The sequence below is a fragment of the Neomonachus schauinslandi genome, chromosome 14 (assembly GCF_002201575.2).
Source record: "Neomonachus schauinslandi chromosome 14, ASM220157v2, whole genome shotgun sequence".
Lineage (NCBI taxonomy): Eukaryota > Metazoa > Chordata > Mammalia > Carnivora > Phocidae > Neomonachus > Neomonachus schauinslandi.
In genome coordinates, this window is record NC_058416.1 from 71,039,119 (window position 1) to 71,058,427 (window position 19,309).

Here is a 19,309-nt window from a genome sequence, read left to right on the forward strand (position 1 = left end):
GGTCGTGATCCTGGGGTCCTGGGATCGAGCCCCACATCGGGCTCGCTGCTCGGCGGGAGGCCTGCTTCTCCCTCTCCCACTCCCCCTGCTTCTGTTCCTCTCTCGCTGTGTCTCTCTCTGTCAAATAAATAAAATCTTTAAAAAAAATAAAAAAAGAAAAGCCTTCCTCAGCTTATATGATGAAAAATTCTTCTGTTTCATTTTAATAATTTCATTATTTAAACATTTAATTCTTTGATTCACCTATAATTTTTTTATATAAAGGATGATAAGTATTTTTCTCTCTCATTTGAATAATCAAAATTTATAACTGGTCTGGAACAATTATGGTTTGGTAATTGTATGTGGCTGAATATTTTGAGCCTATTTCATCTGTATGTTTGAGCCTATTTTCATTTGTATGTTTTGAGCCTATTTCATCTGTATTGCCACTACCATTTCAAGATGAGTTGTCAGAGGTCAGAGAAAAATATCAATGATGTTAATATATGTTGACATCGATAAACTGTAAATAAGTGAAATATATGAGGAATGAAAGAATATCATAAGCAGTTTATCTAAGTAAATAGTGATTTAAAGTTTCGTTTTATTTTTAAAAATCTCCATAAGTAGTACTATTCACTCCAGTTGTTTCTGAATTTAATATGGCCAGTTATTCCAAGTACTATATATATATATATATAAAAACTGAAAAAAATATTTTTAAATATATATAAATATATAATATATATTCTGAAAAATACATGCAAGAGTCTTTTGTTCTCTCTGTCATGCTGAGTTTTTCAGTAGCTGAGAAGATAAAGAGGGACTAGGTAAATTATATTCCTTTTTTTAACTATACAAAATGCTATTTATTAGCCTCCTAAGGACCACATTGTAGCTAGCTTAGTAGGAACAGGCATATTTTGACAAATTAGAAGCTTCTGGACACTTACTAGAGTGCTCTTTTCTTTTAAATTTATGGACACTTGGTGGTGAGGATGATGTTAGAATTCTCTGATATTTATAATCTTTCTGCACTTGCACTTTTCAGTGGTGTTTTACTTTGCTCCTAGAGGCTTTATTTAATAGTTTACATCAGAGGTTTTTTTAAAGATTTTATTTATTTATTTGAGAGAGAAAGAGAATGAACAGAGAAGAGGGAGAAGTAGACCCCTGCTGAGCAGGGAGCCCGATGCGGGACTTGATCCCAGGACCCTGGGATCATGACCTGAGCCGAAGGCAGCTTCTCACTCGACTGAGCCACCCAGGCACCCCCCCCCCCCCCCGCTTTTTTTTTTAAAGTAAGCTCTATGCCCAACATGGGGCTTAAACTTGTGACCCTGAGATCAAGAGTTGCATGCTCTACTGACTGAGCCAGCTAGGTGTCCCAGTTCATATCAGAGTTTTAAGCAGTTTCTTGTCTGTCAAGATACTCTACCAAAAAGATCCTTTGATCTTGTATGTGTGGTTTCTCCCCTCTCAGATTCACAGTGTACAAAATAAAAGCTCTGAGAGCTCTTCCACTAAAGTAGAATCTCATTTATCTTTGTTCATCCAAGTATTCTGAGGACCTAAGAGCTCTTAGAGGAACATATTTTGGGAAATGTTACTGTATATGGAGGTAATAGAATGCAGAACTATTTATTAATTTATTCATTCATTCATTCATTTAAGAGAGCACTAGTGGGGGGTGGATAAGGGAAGGGCAGAGGGAGAGGGAGAATCAGACTCCCTGCTGAGCATGGAGCCTGACCGGAACTCTGTTCCAGGACCCTGAGATCATGACCTGCACTGAAGTCAAATGCTTACCTGACTGAGACACCCAGGCACCTCAGAACCCTTCTTTTGTTAATTTGATTCTTATCTATATTGGCAATGAACCAAAATTATTAGTCTGACAAGTAGGAAATGCTCTAATAGTAGGAACATGTCTTTTTCACCTTTAGGCTACATTTGAACCTAACCATTTTACTTTTTAAGGCTGTTATTTGTATTTTTATGTCATACCCTTCAGTTTTCAAATACAAGATTGGCTTTCATAACTTATGGCTAGTACTGCCCTTATTTGGAGTCATGATGAGTATATTTTCCAAAATGAAATCAGTTTTATACATTGTCAGTATCTCATATGTTGGTTTGGTTACGTAGATAAAATAATTAAAAATCAAGACTCTTTAGGAAAATCCTTGTTATTTGCTAAATGTTACATTAGTCCATTCATTTTCAAGCAGTATGTTTCATGATCATAGTTTAAAACAACAACAAAAAACTAACCAGAATACATTCGTAGTTAGCCACTTCTAGTATCAGGGAGTTGAGGGATATAACTGGACACTGAGGGGTGCCTGGGTGACTCAGATGGTTGGGCGTCTGCCTTTGGCTTGGGTCATGATCTCTGGGTCCTGGGATCGGGTCCTGGGATCGAGCCCCGCATCGGGCTCCCTGCTCAGCGGGGAGTCAGCTTCTCCCTCTCCCTCTGCTGCTGCTCCCCTTGCTTGTGTTCTCTCTCTTAAATGAATACAAAAAAAAAAAAAAAAAAAAGAACTGGACCCTGATATTTGAAATTTCTAGGATATTTTAATGTTTCAAACTGTCCTGGAAATCTAGGACATGATATCCCTGTAAACAGAGGAGAAATAGTGGCTGCCTATGTAGGAGATCAGCTCTGCCTTTCTTCCTCCTTTCTGTGGAATTTGTCCTTCTTAAAGCAAATGTCTCTTTGGGATTCTATTATTTTTCTAAGTATTGGTGTGTTACATATCAGATCTGTCCTCTTTTGAATGGAGGGATTGGACTTAGTCTTAAAGACATGGCGAAGCAAATTATACTTTTACACTTTTTGTTTTAATTTTACTCAGGACGAGCCTCATTAGAATTGTGAACTGTCTGTCTGGATACTGCTGTCTTAAGTTTCTTCTCTTGGGACTCTGATGCAGTTCATGATTTTCCTGTTTAAAAATGAGTAATGTTTGACTCATTCACTCCCTTTGGTTTTAAGGTCACTATTATTAAGTCATAGAAAACTTAATGATTTGGAAAAAATCAACATATAAAACAGGTCTTAAATTGCCAAGATACAGTTTACAGCAGGATTTTTTTTTTTTTTTTTTGATTTCCAAAAACTGGCGTTTGTCTTTGAAATTCCATGGTAGTAGCCAAATTACCAAATTTGCCAGTCTAAAAAGATTCATTGATATATTAATTTTTTTTTTTTAAGTAGGCTCCGTGGCCAATGCAGAACCCAATGCAGGGCTTGAACTTACCACCCTGAGATTAAGACCTGAGCTGAGATCAAGAGTCAGATACTTACCTGACTGAGCCACCCAGGTGCTCCTAAAATTTATGTTTAAAAGTTTTGTTTTTATTTTTATTTTTTTCAATTTTAAAATTGGGTGCCTGGGTGGCTCAGTCAGTTAAGTGTCTGCCTTCAGCTCAGGTCATGATCCCAGGGTGTTGGGATCAAATTCCACATCAGGCTCCCTGCTCCGTGGGGAGTCTGCTTCTCCCTCCCTCTCTACCCCTCCCCCCTGCTAGTGCGCGAACTCTCTCTCTCTCTCTAGCTCTCATGCTCTCTCTCTCTCAAATAAATAAAATCTTTAATAAAAAAAAGTGTAAAACTTATGGTCATTGCATAACATTAGGATAAGGGAAAATTTTAACAAAATAAAATAAACCATAATTTTATATTCAGAGATAACTTAGCATAGTTAATATTTTGATCTTGTTTCTTTCATTTTTTAAGTGCAGCCGTCTTAACATGATTGAGATCATATTTTCTATTTTGCTTATATTTGTATTCTTTCCCTTAATATAACTTTTTGTATGTATGTATGTAATCTCTACACACAACATGGGGCTCGAACTTAGGACCCTGAGATCAAGAGTCTCATGCTCTATTGAGTGAGCCAGCCAGTTGCCCTCCCTTAATATTAACTGTAAATTGCCAAGGAAAAAAGCCTGAGTTTTCTTTTGTATTCATTCATTCATTCACTTTCTCAATCAAAAAAATGTAAATATATGTGTTTATAACCATATGTATATATAAAAACATACATATACATATATATGTATTCAAGGTAATATGTTGGCTGCTTCTTGGAAAGTTTATTGTCTTTCAGGATACAAAAGTTTTCTGTGTAAAGCAGACCATGAAGAATTTCCCTGTTCTCTTGAAGTTCAGAGAAGGAAACCCTCTGGATTATCTGACAAAGTTTCTTTGTTTGTAGATTCCTCTCTTTGGTGCTAAGACTCTTGGTCGGAGAAGTCCTGATGGACCATTGTTGAGCAAAGCTGAATTTGTTGAGAAGGTTCGTCAGAGTAACCAGGCCTGTCATGACGGAGATTTTCACACAGCTATTGTTCTGTACAATGAAGCCTTGGCTGTTGACCCTCAGAACTGCATCTTATACAGCAATAGATCTGCAGCCTATATGAAAATCCAGCAGTATGACAAGGCACTGGATGATGCAATCAAAGCTCGACTTCTCAATCCCAAATGGCCAAAGGTAGAAATTTCATTTACTTTCTCAGATTCTTTTGTGCTGATTTCTTATTTTAATGTAACATTTTATTGAATTTGCAGTTATTAATATTTTAATAGTCTGTATATCAGTGAAGTGTAGAAGGGCCTCATTGAGCTGGTACACTAGTGAATGGCTTCCCTTTTTAATGCTTGGAAACTGCTGTCCATGTTCAAGTTTAATTCTTTTCCTGTATGTTTGGAATTTGTATTTTTTTTTCCACTTAGCTCCTTGATAGGATACATTTTAGTCATTTGTATAGGTTTTGACATCTTCTTTTTGCACAGATGTTTCAGATAGAGATGGTTTCTTTCTTTCAACTTAAAATAATTTTATTATTCCCTGTTAATGACTGCTTGTTTTCAGATGGTATTTAATCAGAGAAACTTATTTTTTCTAATACATCATTTTAATTATCTATGTTTCTTTGAATAGTTTAAGACTTGAGTTATCTTTGCTTTGTACATACTTTGTTTTCAGTGTGCCTATTCACCGTCTAACCCCCAGTCTATTTTAGAAAATATTTCTTTTTTTTTTTTTTTTTTTTAAAGATTTTATTTATTTATTTGAGAGAGAGAGAATGAGAGAGAGCAAGCACATGAGAGGGGGGAGGGTCCGAGGGAGAAGCAGACTCCCTGCCGAGCAGGGAGCCCGATGCGGGACTCGATCCAGGGACTCCAGGATCATGACCTGAGCCGAAGGCAGTCGCTTAACCAACTGAGCCACCCAGGCGCCCTATTTTAGAAAATATTTCTTAAGATGTGCTGAAATGTTTGAGATATTTTTTTACTGAATCACAAAAGCATTTGATCCTGTTCTTGGCTTTCTGTTATGTTAACAAAAGTTGATGGATATTTGCTAGAGATTTTAAAAATATCCTTACTGTCTTATTAATGTCATAGTCATATTAATTTACACTTCAACTCTGGTGGGTATTTTTGTCCTCATTCAGTGGAATTTCCAGTGTTGCTGCTGCCTCATGAATTGTTTAGTATTTTGTAATTCCCTAAAGGAGTTCTTTTGTAACTATAATTATTATAGATTAAACAAAGTGTTTAAAAAAATTGTTATATGACATCATTTGGGAGTTAGAATGCTGTTATCAAAGGACAGACCCAGGTTCAAATTCCTTCTCTTTTTTTTTTTTTTTAAAGATTTTATTTTTTATTTATTTATTTGAGAGAGAGAGAATGAGAGAGAGCACATGAGAGAGGGGAGGGTCAGAGGGAGAAGCAGACCCCCCCGCCGAGCAGGGAGCCCAATGCGGGACTCGATCCCGGGACTCCAGGATCATGACCTGAGCTGAAGGCAGTCGCTTAACCGACTGAGCCACCCAGGCGCCCTCCTTCTCTTTTGTTAATGACAGTATGGCTTTTGGTAAATTTCTTAACCTCTCTAGGGTTAAGATAAATGGGATAATAATACTTATCTTGTAAGGCTACTTAAGAGTCAGAGATAATATGTTACTTGTTCATAGTATGTGTTTGGTAGATAATAGCTTTGACTGTGACATTTTTATTAAAGGTACAAATCAGTAAATTATTCTAGCAAGGCTTGGCATGTGTCTTCTCTTTCTCATTTCCTTTTTCTTTTAAAGTCTGTCTTGGTGCAGTGAGCCTGATAAATAGCTTAATTTTCAAATTAAGCATCTCCATTCCTTCCTTTTTTGGATCTACTTATTTTATATTCTTGTTATATTTGTGAACACTTAAAAAAAAAGATTATTTCAGAGAGAGCAAGTGAGAACAGCGGGGAGGGGCAGAGGGAGAGGGATAGAAGTCTTAAGCACACTCCTGACTTGGGGCTTGATCCCACAACTCTGAGATCACCATGTGAGCTGAAACCAAGAGTCCGCCGCTTAACCAGCTGCCACTTAGGTGCCCCCTATTTGTGAACACTTTTAAACTTTTATCCTTTTCCTTTTTCTGTGTCATTCCACTTTCTTTTGTCAATGTCTTGTGATTTAACTCACACAAAAATGGCTTTAAAAGGTGCACTTTTATGATTATAGATGAAAAATCAGCCTTTTAAGGTAACTTCTATCAAGGTTTAGTCTCTGATTTTTTTCCTTTTTTTTTTTTTATTAAAGATTTTATTTATTTGACAGAGAGAGACACAGCTAGAGAGGGAACACAAGCAGGGGGAGTGGGAGAGGGAGAAGCAGGCTCCCCGTGGAGCAGGGAGCCCGGTACGGGGCTCGATCCGGGACGCTGGGATCATGATCTGAGCCAAAGGCAGATGCTTACTGAGCCACCCAGGCGCCCCTGATATTTTTCCTTTTGTGATAAGTGAAGTTGTATATTTACAGTTGCATTAATATTTTAGCTCCAGGGGCGCCCCTGATATTTTTCCTTTTATGATAAGTGAAGTTGTTGTATATTTACAGTTGCATTAATATTTTAGCTCCAGGGGCGCCTGGGTGGCTCAGTCGTTAAGCGTCTGCCTTCGGCTCAGGTCATGATCCCAGGGTCCTGGGATCGAGCCCCACATCGGGCTCCCTGCTCCACGGGAAGCCTGCTTTTCCCTCTCCCACTCCCTCTGCTCGTGTTCCCTCTCCTGTTGTCTCTCTCTGTCAAATAAATAAAATCTTAAAAAAAAAAAATTTAGCTCCATATTTGACTTTAAGCAAACTTAACAGGGGTATCTAGAATTATATAAAATATAAATTAGTTTTTGTTATTGAGATTATGAACAGGTTTTCATATACAATGTGATTCATAATAAAATTATAAAGAAATTTCCACTGCTGCATAATTCTTTTTCATTTCAAAAAAACTTGATTTTATACTTATTTTTTTAGGAATATACTCTGTAAAAGAAGGTTCACTTGTACTCTTTTGCTATAAAGATATGTCTTGAAATTTTATTTCACTTTTCTTTTTCATTTTGACTTTTTTAACTTTTTCAGTATAATCCTTTTGCCTTTCTGAAGTGTTTCTCTGAAATGTCAGTATTGTCTAGTTTGATGAGGGAAAACATAAAACCCAATTTCTTTCTCTTCCAAACTGTCTCTGTGGTAGTTTTTTATGTAAACATCCAAGGGTTCCAGAGATTGGATAGAGAGTCTTTTATTTATGTGTATTTTGTCTGAATGAAAAATGATTTTGGTTTGATATGGGCTGCAAAAGAGGTATGAACAAAGCACTGTGAAAGCCTCCCAAAAACAATAAGCCCAGTCTTATTACTAAATTATGATACTTATCCCTGTCTCTTAGCTATTGTCTGTTTATGTTCATTCTTTTTGTGTCCTGTTTAAGAAATATTTATCTTACTCAGGGTTATAAAGTTTTTCTTAGGTTCTTTTCTAGAATTTTTATAGTTTTTTTTTTTTTAAAGATTTTATTTATTTATTTGACAGAGAGAGACACGGTGAGAGAGGGAACACAAGCAGGGGGAGTGGGAGGGGGAGAAGCAGGCTTCCCGCGGAGCAGGGAGCCCAATGCGGGGCTCGATCCCAGTACCCTGGGATCATGACCTGAACTGAAGGCAGACGCTTAACGACTGAGCCACCCAGGTGCCCCTAGAATTTTTATAGTTTTTTACCTTTATGTCTATGATTCTTTCAGGGTATGAGATAGAGGTCAAGATTTATTTATTTTTTTTTTTCAGTATAGATAACCATGTTCCAGCAACATTTGTTGAAAAGACTGTCCTTTCCCCATTGAATTATCTTTGGTACCTTTGCCACAAACCATTTGACCATAAAAATATGGGGCTATTATTGGTCTCTATTTTGTTCCATTGATCTATCTGTCCTGTGCCCTAACCACACTGTCTTGATTACTGTAGCTTTATTTTATGTCTTTTTTATTTTTTATTTTTTATTTTTTTAATTTTATGTCTTGACGTCAAGTATTGTGAGTCTTCCATCTTTGTTTTTCTTTTTCTAGTTTGTTTTTGTTATTCTCCCTGCATTTCAATGTAAGTTATGAAATCAGCTTATCAATTTCTTCAAAAGCCAACTGGGAAATTAATGGGATTGCATTGAACTTTTAGAGCAATTTGGAGAGAATTGCCATTTTAACATTGTTCAGTCTTCTAATCCATGAACATGGTATATCTCTCCATTTATTTAGTACTCTTTTCATTTTCCTTTGCAACTTTTTATAGTTTTCAGTGTTCACTTCTTGCACAATTAAAAAAATATTCCTAAGTATTTTGCTTATTTTAAAAAATATTTTATTTACTTATTTTAGAGAGAGAGAGAGCATGTGCTTGTGCACGTATGTGCATGGAGTTGGGGAAGGGTAGAGAGGGAAGGACAGAGGGGGAGGGAGAGGGACAAATGGACTCTGCCATGAGCATGGAGCCCCATGACCTAAGCTGAAACCAAGAGTTAGACACTTAACCTACTGAGGCACCCAGGTGCCCCGTAAGTATTTTGCTTTCTGATGCTATTGTAAATTGATTAAAAATTTTCTATTTTCTATTTTTTCATTGCTAGTCTACAGAAATATAATGTATTTTTGTACTTTGTTTCATGTGACAGTGTTGAATTCACTTTTAAGTTCTAGTGGCATTTTTTTGCAGATGCTTTAGGATTTTTTAGTACATGATTATATAATCTATAAGTAATGACCGTTCTACTTCTTTCATTCTTTGCATATGCTTTTTATTTCTTTCTCTTGTTCCATTGTACTGGTTAGGATATCCAGTATAATTTTGAATAGAAATGGTGAGAGCCAACTTACTTTAAGTCATTCCTGATCTTAGTGGGAAAGCTTTGAGCTTTTTATTGTTGAGGATGATATCCTTAATCCAGTGGAGGATGTTCCCTTCAATTTCTGTTATGACTGAGTGCTGAATTTTGTCAATTTTTTCCTTCATTTATTGAAATCATAATTTTTTTCTCAGTCTTTTAGTATTAAATTGATTTTGTTTTTGGATGTTAAGCCAACCTTGCATTCACAGGATAAATACCACTTAGTCATTATGTCTTATCCTTCTTATATATTGTTGGATATGATTTGCTATAATTTTGTTGTGTGTTTTTGTCTTTGTTTTTAAGGATTTTATTTATTTATTTGACAGAGAGACAGGAGGAGAACACAAGCAGGGGGAGCAGCAGATGGAGAGGGAGAAGCAGGTTCCCTGCTGAGCAGGGAGCCTGATGTGGGGCTCGATCCCAAGACGCTGGGATCATGACCTGAGCCAAAGACAGTCACTTAACCAGCTAAGCCACCCAGGTGCCCCAAGAGTTTATTTAATTAAATTAAATTATTTATTTGACAGAGAGAGAGGGTGCACAAGCAGGGGGAGCAGCAGGCAGAGGGAGAGGGAGAAATAGGTTCCCCACTGAGCACAGAGCCCCAGGTGGGGCTTGATTCCAGGACCCTGGGATCATGACGTGAGCTGAAGGCAGATGCTTCACCAACTGAGCCACCCAGGCACCCAATTGTTAAGAGTTTTTGCATCTATCTTTATGAAGTATATTGATCTGTATTTTCATTTTTGATGATGTCTTTGTCTGGTTTTAGTATCAGAGTGATACTGGCCATATACAATGAGTTGTGAAGTGTTCTCTCTTCTTGTATTTTCTGGAAGAGTTTATGTTGGCAGGGGCACCTAGGTGGCTCAGTCGGTTAAGTGTCTGCCTTCGGCTTAGGTCATGATCCTGTGGTCCTGGGATGACCCACGTCGGGCTCCCTGCTCTGCAGGGTCATCTATTTCTCCTTCTCCCTCTGCCCCCCCCCCGCTTGTGCTCTCTCTCTCTCTCTCGTTTTCTCTCTCTCTCAAGTAAATAAATAAAATCTTTTTAAAAAAAGAGTTTGTGTTGGATTGGTATTATTTCTTCCTTAAGTATTCAGTAGAATTCACCAAGGAAGCTATCTTTACATGGATTTTTCTTTGTGGAAAGGTTTTAATTATGAATTCAATTTCTTTGATTGATATAAGACCATTCAAATTTTCTAATTCTAATTAGATTAGTTTGGTATTTTGTTTCAGTAAATTTTTACATTTAATTTGGGTTGCAAGTTTATTGGTATCAAGTTGTCAATAACATTCCCTTATTATCCTTTCAATTTTTGTGGGATCTTTAGTGATGTCCTTTCTTTCATTCCTGATATTGTTAATTTATGTCTTCTCTCTTTTGTCTCATTAGTCGTCTGCTTAGAGATTTATCAGTTTTTTTCATCTTTCTATTCAATCAGGTATTAGTTTCATTGATACTCAGTATTATTGTACATTTTCTCTTTCATCAATTTCTACTCTTTTTTTTTTTTAAGATTTTATTTATTTGACAGAGAGAGACAGCGAGAGAGGGAACACAAGCAGGGGGAGTGGGAGAGGGAGAAGCAGGCTTCCCGCTGAGCAGGGAGCCCGATGTGGGGCTCGATCCCAGGACTCTGGGATCATGACCTGAGCTGAAGGCAGATGCTTAACGACTGAGCTACCCAGCGCCCCTATGCAAGGTCCCTTTTTATCTGTGGTGGTAATTATTGTCCTAACATCTATTTTGTTTGATACTAATATAACCACTCCAACTTTCTTTTACTTACTCTTTGCATTATATATCATTTCTTATACCCATATATTTTCAACTTCCCTGGGACTTCATGTTTAATATTTATCTCTTTTGGATAGTGTGTAATTGCTTCTTGCCTTTTAAATAAATTTTGTCAGTCTCTGCCTTTTAATTGGAATCTTTGTCAATTACCATTTAATGTAATTATTGATGGTGTTGACTTTTTTCTGTACCATTTTTTTTCTTTGTATTCTCTGTTTTTGTTCCTCTGTTACTCATTTCCTATTGTTTATTGGGTTTTTCTGGACTACTTTTTGAGTTGATTTATTTTTTTCTCTTGAGAGTTTTTCATTGTTTTTGATTGTTGTTGATGTTGTTTGGCAGGTTTTTATCTTGGTTAGAATAGTATTGCATACTTTGTTTCTTGAATTGGAGCTCTAGTTTCAGTGCAGATATTTTGTCTTTATTTGAACTGCTTTAAATTTGTTCCATATCTGTATAACTCGAGGGTTAACTAAAGATGTAGGTAGATAGAATTTGAGTATCTTTTTTCTGGTTCTTTTCCTTCTGGGATTGCTTTCCTCCTTGCCCAAAGGCAGTGGTTCCTGTGCTTCAGTATTCTGATTTCCTCAGCCAGAAGGACAGTATTCCTGTCACCCTGCTCACCACTCTGATTGGGAATTCACCTCACAGCTGTTTTCCTCCAGAATCTGTCTGCTTTCTCTTCACTCTCCAGTGCTTTCAGGTAGGTCCTTTTTGTATTATATCTAGATTTTATAGTTGTTTTCTGTGTGGGAGTGGGTTCACTAGGATCTTGCTTAGTAGTTAGTGGAAGCAGAAGTGATGTCTTTCCAGTGATATAAGGTCTATGTTCAGTGGATCCCCAACAAAGTCATCTTGCCTCCTTAGACCCAGTGGCTTTCTTGATGTTTGGAGTTCTCTTTTTGGGGTCATTGTTCCCAGTTACTGGTCTCATTCATTTAGAGTATTTATCTCCTTTTCCTTTTTCATTCTTTGAATTGGTCAGTAAGTCTTCTGCATTCTTTCTTGAATGTAGTCCATATATATTTTATGCATTTTATTTCCACAGCCAGTATTACAGTCTAGGTTATTATAGTTTCATTCTTATTTTGTTGTGACATTTTTTATCGTAACAATGTTCTCATGAGAAACTCTGTTGTTCCATGTTTCCAAGTGACCTGATATTCAAGGCTCTGCACAAGTGGTCTCATTTGCCCCTTTATTTCTTGCTATTGTGCTGACAAACCTACTGTTCTTGTTGCTCAAGTCTTTTCTTGTTTCTTCTTCCTTCCTTTTTATGCCAAGCTCTGTGCCTGGAGTTTTCTCCCTTGCTCTGTTATTTGGTAAAGTAAGCCTAGTTCAATTCTCACCTTTCCCTGAAAGCTACATTGAGCTTCTGTGAATATAACATTGTCTTTTGTTAATTTCAATTAATTGCTTATATTGTTATATAGACATGTTACTTGAATTTTATTTGAGTCTTAAACTAGCTTGAAAATTCCTTGAAAATTTGTCTTCTACTTATTTTATAGCCCAGACCTTGCTGGACCCCTTAAATTTTTAAATTTTTTTTCTATTTTTTAAAACCTTAGTGTCTAAATCAATGGAGAAAATTAAGAGATTAATTGTACATTTCTTATTGAAGACTTCTATGGATGCAGACATCACAGACCATAAACTTATCCCTTGAACAGTTTAGAAGTTTTTGTTTGAAATTAGCCAAATTCCTCAATAGTTTAGTCCACTTTTTTTTTTTTTTTTAGAGTTTTTATTTAGGGGCGCCTGGGTGGCTCAGTCGTTAAGCGTCTGCCTTCGGCTCAGGTCATGATCCCATGGGATTGAGCCCTGCATCAAGCTGGGATCGAGCCCCGCATTGGGCTCCCTGGTTGGCGGGAAGCCTGCTTCTTCCTCTCCCACTCCCCCTGCTTGTGTTCACTCTCTCGCTGTGTCTCTCTGTCAAATAAATAAATAAAATCTTTAAAAATTTTATTTATTTATTTGAGAGGGAGACAGAGTGAGAGAGAGCACGAGTGGGTTGAGGGGCAAAGGGAGAAGTGGACTCCGCTGAGCAGGGAGCCCAATGAGGGACTCGATCCTTTGACTCCGGGATCATGACCTGGGTTGAAGGCAGATGCTTAATGACTGAGCCACCCAGGCGCCCCATGTTTAGTCCACTTTTTAATCAGTTGTGGAAGGAATCTAACATTTCTTTCAAATCTCTTACATTATAACCTTTCATGTGTTTAGTGAGATAGCACAGTGTAATGTAAATAGGACATACAGGCAGTTCTTGCTTTGCATGGTAACACATTACCATAGAAACAACTGTAGAAGCTGAAAAATCTTGCAGTGTGAACTTTGCAACAATTTTGACTATTCTGTGACCTTTAAAAGTTTTTGTCAAAACACTAAAAACTCTTACTGTGGATTATAAGCGTATAAGGAATGGAAAAATTATTAAAACTAATATTTATTTAGTACAGTGTGATTTAAAATGTTAGAAACATTGAGAATTTGTTTTATTTTTCTGTAGAAAACTTATCTGTAGTTATTTGAACAGTGCTCGCTGTTTTCTTCTCATTTTATAACTTACAATACAGAGTATCTTTTCTATGCCTTGGCAAATTGTCATACTACTTTCTATTTGGATTGGCTTCTAAAATGTTAATCTTTATTGATTGAACATTCCTGTAGTTATAGTAATTTTGCCAGCATCACGTTCTCTGGAACATTTCAGCCTTTTTGTCACTACTTTCCTCATTTATGTTGACAAGTTCATCCTCACTAAGTTCTTCCAACTGGACGTCTTGAACAGTGGCTGTGTCAACTTTCCCATGGTCAGCTATTTCTTCTATAACTCCCTTTATGTTTGGTTTGAATTTTACCTCCAGCATTATCACTCTTTATTTCTTTGCTGCACTCATTTTTATTCCTCAATTCCTTTTTTTTTAAAAGACATTTATTTATTTGAGAAAGAGAATGAGTGGGAGGGGCTGAGAGGAAGGCAGAGAGAGAATCTCAAGCAGACTCCATGGCGAGCTGGTAGCGGGCCTCAATATCAGGACCCTGAGATCATGACCTGAGCTGAAACCAAGAGTGGAACGCTTAACTGACTGGGCCACCCAGGTGCCCCTTTACTCCTCAATTCTTTTTCAAAAACCCATTTTTATAAAGTGACCACATAGGTTTCTCACTGGAAGATAAAGAGGCAACACAACTACCTTTTTGCTGTTTCTGTGTGAGCTGAAAACAGATGTGCAGTGGCCAATCACCACAGACTTTGAAACAAGTGATGTGATTGGTCAGTAATCAGGATGCATCTTTCTTAATTATATAGCAGTTGTGGAGTGAAGAACCAGCAGCGGCATTTGCACTTTATGCATTTACTCACAGTTAATATACCATGCTAATTGAAATTTAAATTGCATTAGTAGGGATTTGGAGTCATTTAACTGTGGTAACTGACTGAAATTCATGTATATTGAAACAATTACATGTGAAGCGAGAACTGCTGGGTCTTTGGAGTTGGAGCTTGGGTTTTTCCTCCTTACATCTTGCTTTACCTCCGTATGCCTCACTTTTCCCATTTGCAAGCTGGGTTAACATCACAAACCTTGAAGGGTTGTATTGAGGATTAAATACAATAATGTTAGGTGCTTGGGACAGCGTTTTTCACATATAGGTTATTAACATATTATGGTTATTAATGATGATCATTATCATCATGATGATATTTGTATGTAGACACACATAACTTTTAGTCAGACTACCCAGATATCTTTTGAGCACTTTTCTTCTCTTTATAATAATCTCAGTAATCTCCTGAATACTTGCAGTTTCTGCTGATCATTTTTTAAATAGTGTGATGATGAAATGGATAAAATATTCCATTAAGATCTATCTATTGCAGAGGGAAGAGGAAGAATTATTTTTTGCCAGGTATAGAGGACATACGCTCTTTTGAATAACTTATCAGATCCTCTTGCTCTTTTTTAAGTGTGCTCTATTTCATTTATTTGATTTCATTTATTTGTTTTCAATAAATATCTAATAGGCATTTACTATAGGTAAGCATAGTTCTGCTACTGTCTTTAGTTGATTTGTCTTCTTTTTTTAATTTAGCATATTAATCTTTTTTCATTGTTTTGGTATTCTACCTCTTTCCCATGATTAAAAAAAAAAAAGAATGCATTGTTGATCTGTACTTGTATCTACTAGTTTTTGCCTTGTAACAAATCACTCCAAAACAGTGACTTAAAATAACAACCAACCATTTATTTAGCTCAAGATTCTGATGCCTGCTGAGTGGCTTTTCTGATCTAGACTGACTCAGCTGATTTCTGCTGGGCTTGCTCATGTGTTCAAGTTCAACTAGAGGTTTGCCTGATGGTTGGATCATCTAAGACTGTCTCACTCACATTCTGACACTTGATATGCTGCTGGCTAGGAGAATAACAGCAACTGCGCCATGTGTCTCTTATCATCTTGCAGGTTTTCCTAGACTTCTTCCCATGGCAATTGTAGGATTTCTACAACTGCAGGAGAGTGGAAGCAGCAATGCACAAGCATATTGTGAGTCTGATTGTACCATATATGCTATTATGCCATTGGCCAGGGTAAGTCACATGGCCAAGCCCAGAACCACCAAAGGAGGGGATTACCCAAGGACGTATATAGAAATGGAGGAATCTGTAGCCATCCTTATAATTTACCCCAGTATTCTTTGTCAGATCATATACACAGTGTGGTACATAATCATATACCCTCCTTCGTAGAACATATCCCTTTTCAGTTTTATCTATTTTATTTTAACTTTATACCCTTGATCTTTCTGGTTTGGAATTTTCTTGAATCACATCTGTTCAGACATGTTATTTGTGAAGTAGTTTATATGATTTTAGTGTGAATTATGAGTTACAAAATAGTTATATTCTTTAAGGATTCCATAGGAAAAGAAACCCAAAGGAATGGTGGATTTTCATATGGTGTAACTATATAAAAACTATATAAGGGAAAGTTCCACAGGGGGACTTTCCCATTAATTGTAAAGCATACCATAAATATCTTCTCTTTCTGCATGAATTTAAAGCTCTTCTCATATTCTCATTCATTGATTATACTTGATGACAGAATCCTATTATCAAGTATAATACTTGATGAGAGAGTATTACACTTTGTCAGGTATTATACCTGATGACAGTTATATGTAAGAAAAAAATGTTAAGATATATCTTGGCCTCATGTTTCTTTTTGGTTTACCTATATCTTATTTATTTTTTAAAGATTTATTTATTTACTTATTTGTCAAAGGGAGAGAGAGAGAGAGAGCAAGAGCCCAAGCACAAGCAGGGGGAGGGGCAGGCAGAGGGAGAAGCAGACTTCTGCTGAGCAAGGAGCCCGATGTGGGACTTGATCCCAGGACTCTGGGATCATGACCTGAACTGAAGGCAGATGCTTAACCGACTGAGCCACCAGGCGCCCCTGTACGCACAGTAATCTTATGTAGATATTATTATCCCAGCTTTACAAAAGTGAACATTTATACTTAGTGAGAGATTAAATAACATCCGGGTAATAGAAGAGTACAAGAGTTGGACTTTAGTCTTGTCTGATTCTAAAGAATTTTTCCTTAATCAGTATACTTACTATACTGTTTACCTAAACAAAGGAGTTCATCAATTAAGAAATCTTAAGAGTTCAGAATTCTCTTTCAAGTTTTAACACTGATATGTTCATATGATGTTGAGGAGACTATTCAATTTCAGTTTCCTATAATATAAACCAGAGTCTGACATCGCAATTTATTTGCCTTTGACTTATTACTACAAGTAAAGTGTTTTAAATGCCTTGGAGCTTTTTTTTAAAAAAATAAGTACATTGGAGCTTAATAACAGAAATGCATCAAAAATGTTTTTAAGCTAGATAATCCTAATAGTGTGCCTTAATTACACACTTTTGGGAGTATATATTTTTTTTATAATTTCAATTTTTTTTTTTTTTTTTTTTAGTAAGAAATTTATTTGGGGGATTTGGGTGGCTCAGTCGGTTAAGCGTCTGCCTTTGGCTCAGGTCATGATCCCAGGGTTCTGGGATGGAGCCCTGCAGCCTGCTTCTCCCTTCCCCTCTGCTGTTCCCTCTGCTTGTACTCTCTCTGTCAAATAAATAAAATCTTAAAAAAATAAATTTATTTATTGAATGTTTCTGCGTGCTAGGCAGTGTTCTCTTTTTAAGATTTATTTATTTTTTAGAGAGAGAGAGTGTGCAGGGAGTAGGGAGGGGCAGAAGGAGCGGGAGAGAGAGAATCTCAAGTCGACTCCCTATTGAGTGTGGAGTCTGACACAGGGCTTGATCTCACAACTCTGAGCTCATGACCTGAGCTGAAATCAAGAGTCACCCAACTGACTGAGCCACCCAGGTGCCCCATTGGCAGTCTTCTAAACCTCAGTGATTCAACCAAGAACTATGCAGAACAAAGTTACAACTAACATTCCAGTGGGGAGAAGCAGATAATAAAGTTTGAAAGTAATAAATGCTCTGAAGATAATTTCAAACAGAGTAAAAGGATGGGAGAATACTGAGAAAAAAGGGATGACAGGGTTATGGAAAAGAGTTTGTGGGAGGAGATGATTCAGATGAGACTTGAAAGAACCAGAAGTGGGCAAAGTGCATTGTAGGCAGAATAAACAGCTAGTTTGAATGTGGCCAATTGAAGAAAACAGCACAAAGGCCAGTGGAGCACAGTGAGTGTGAGTGAGTGAGTGAGTGAGAGAAAAGGAGGTGGTTGGAGATAACTGTTGAGGTGGGCAGTGGCCAGGTCATGCTGGGCCTTTTAAGCCATTATAAGGATGTAATATTTTATTCAGATACTCATGGGATGTCATTAGAAGATTTTAACTAGAAGGGTGACATACTTAATTTATGGTCAGTCTAGTTAAAGGTTATGCATATGGTTTTTTTTTTTTTTTTTAAGATTTTATTTATTTATTTGTCAGAGAGAGAGCACAAGCAGGGGGAGCGGCAGGCAGAGGGAGAAGCAGGCTTTCTGCTGAGCAGAGAGCCCGATGCGGGGCTCGATCCCAGGGCCCTGGGATCATGACTTGAGCTGAAAGCAGACGCTTAACGACTGAGCCACCCAGGTGCCCCTATGCATATGTTTATTTATTTATTTTTTACTTTTTTGTTTTTGTTTTTTAAAAAAATATCTTTATTGAGATGTAATTCACATACTGTAAGATTCGCCCTTTTAACATTTACAATTTAGTGATTTTTAGTATATTCATGGAGTTGTGCAATCATCGCCATTATCTAATTTTAACCACCCCCCAAAACCCATACTCATTAACAGTCACTCCCCATTCGCCCTCCAACCCAGCTTCTGGAGGCCACTAATCCACTTTATTTTCTTTCTTTCTTTTTTTTATACACAAATTTAGAGACTTTAATGTCATACCCAAGAATTCCAGTATATCCTGTGGGATATAGATAGCTAATTACAACTAATAAAATTTTAAGAATGGAAATAGTCCTTGTATAGAACAGAATAATAATGCAAAGGCTTTTGGAAATAACACCAACCCAAATTTATATTTTAAAATACTGGGGGCTTTGTTTTTGTTTATTTATATTTTTATGATTATTATATTTTCCTGGGAGACTGATCTTTTTATCATTATAGAATACCCTTCTTTGTCTTTAGTAACAATTTTGGTCCTAAAATCTATTTTGTCTGAAATTAATAGAGCCATTCCCTCTCTCTTTTGGTTACTGCTTGCATGATATCTCTTTTTCCATACTTTCTTTTTCAACCTGTTTATGTCTTGGAAACTAAAGTGAGTGTTTTATAGACAGCATACAGTTGGGTCATTTTTTTTAAAATCCATTTTTCCAATCTTTGTCCTGTGTAGTATCCCAGTGTAAGTCCATTTATATTTAACTGCTAATAATGTAACTGCTTTTTTGTTTGTTTTTTTAAAGATTTTATTTATTTATTTGACAGAGAGAGCGAGAGAGCACAAACAGGGGGAGTGGCAGAGAGAGAGAGATGGAGAAGCAAGCTCCCTCCTGAGCAGGGAGTCCGATGTGGGGCTTGATCCCAGGACCATGGGACCATGACCTGAGCTAAAGGCAGACGCTTAACCGACTGAGCCACCCACGTACCCCTTGTTGCTTATTTTCTATGTCTTTTTTCTATATTTCTATGTTATTTGATTTCTATATACCTTTTTCTGTTCTTTTATGCTAAATAAATATTTTCTAGTGTACCATTTACATTCACTTGTTTCCTTTACTGTATATTTTTTAGTTATTTTCTTGGTGGTTG

At 36.8% G+C, this 19,309-nt stretch overlaps 1 protein-coding gene across 1 annotated transcript in view; it reads left to right on the forward strand.

Annotated features, from left to right (window-relative positions):
- TTC28 (tetratricopeptide repeat domain 28) overlaps window positions 1-19,309 on the forward strand; it is a 604,133-nt gene that overhangs the window by 15,856 nt on the left and 568,968 nt on the right. Inside the window, exon 2 of the mRNA XM_044921035.1 lies at window positions 4,209-4,487. Coding sequence (XP_044776970.1) covers window positions 4,209-4,487 — 279 coding nt within the window. The remainder of the gene's footprint in view (window positions 1-4,208; window positions 4,488-19,309) is intronic.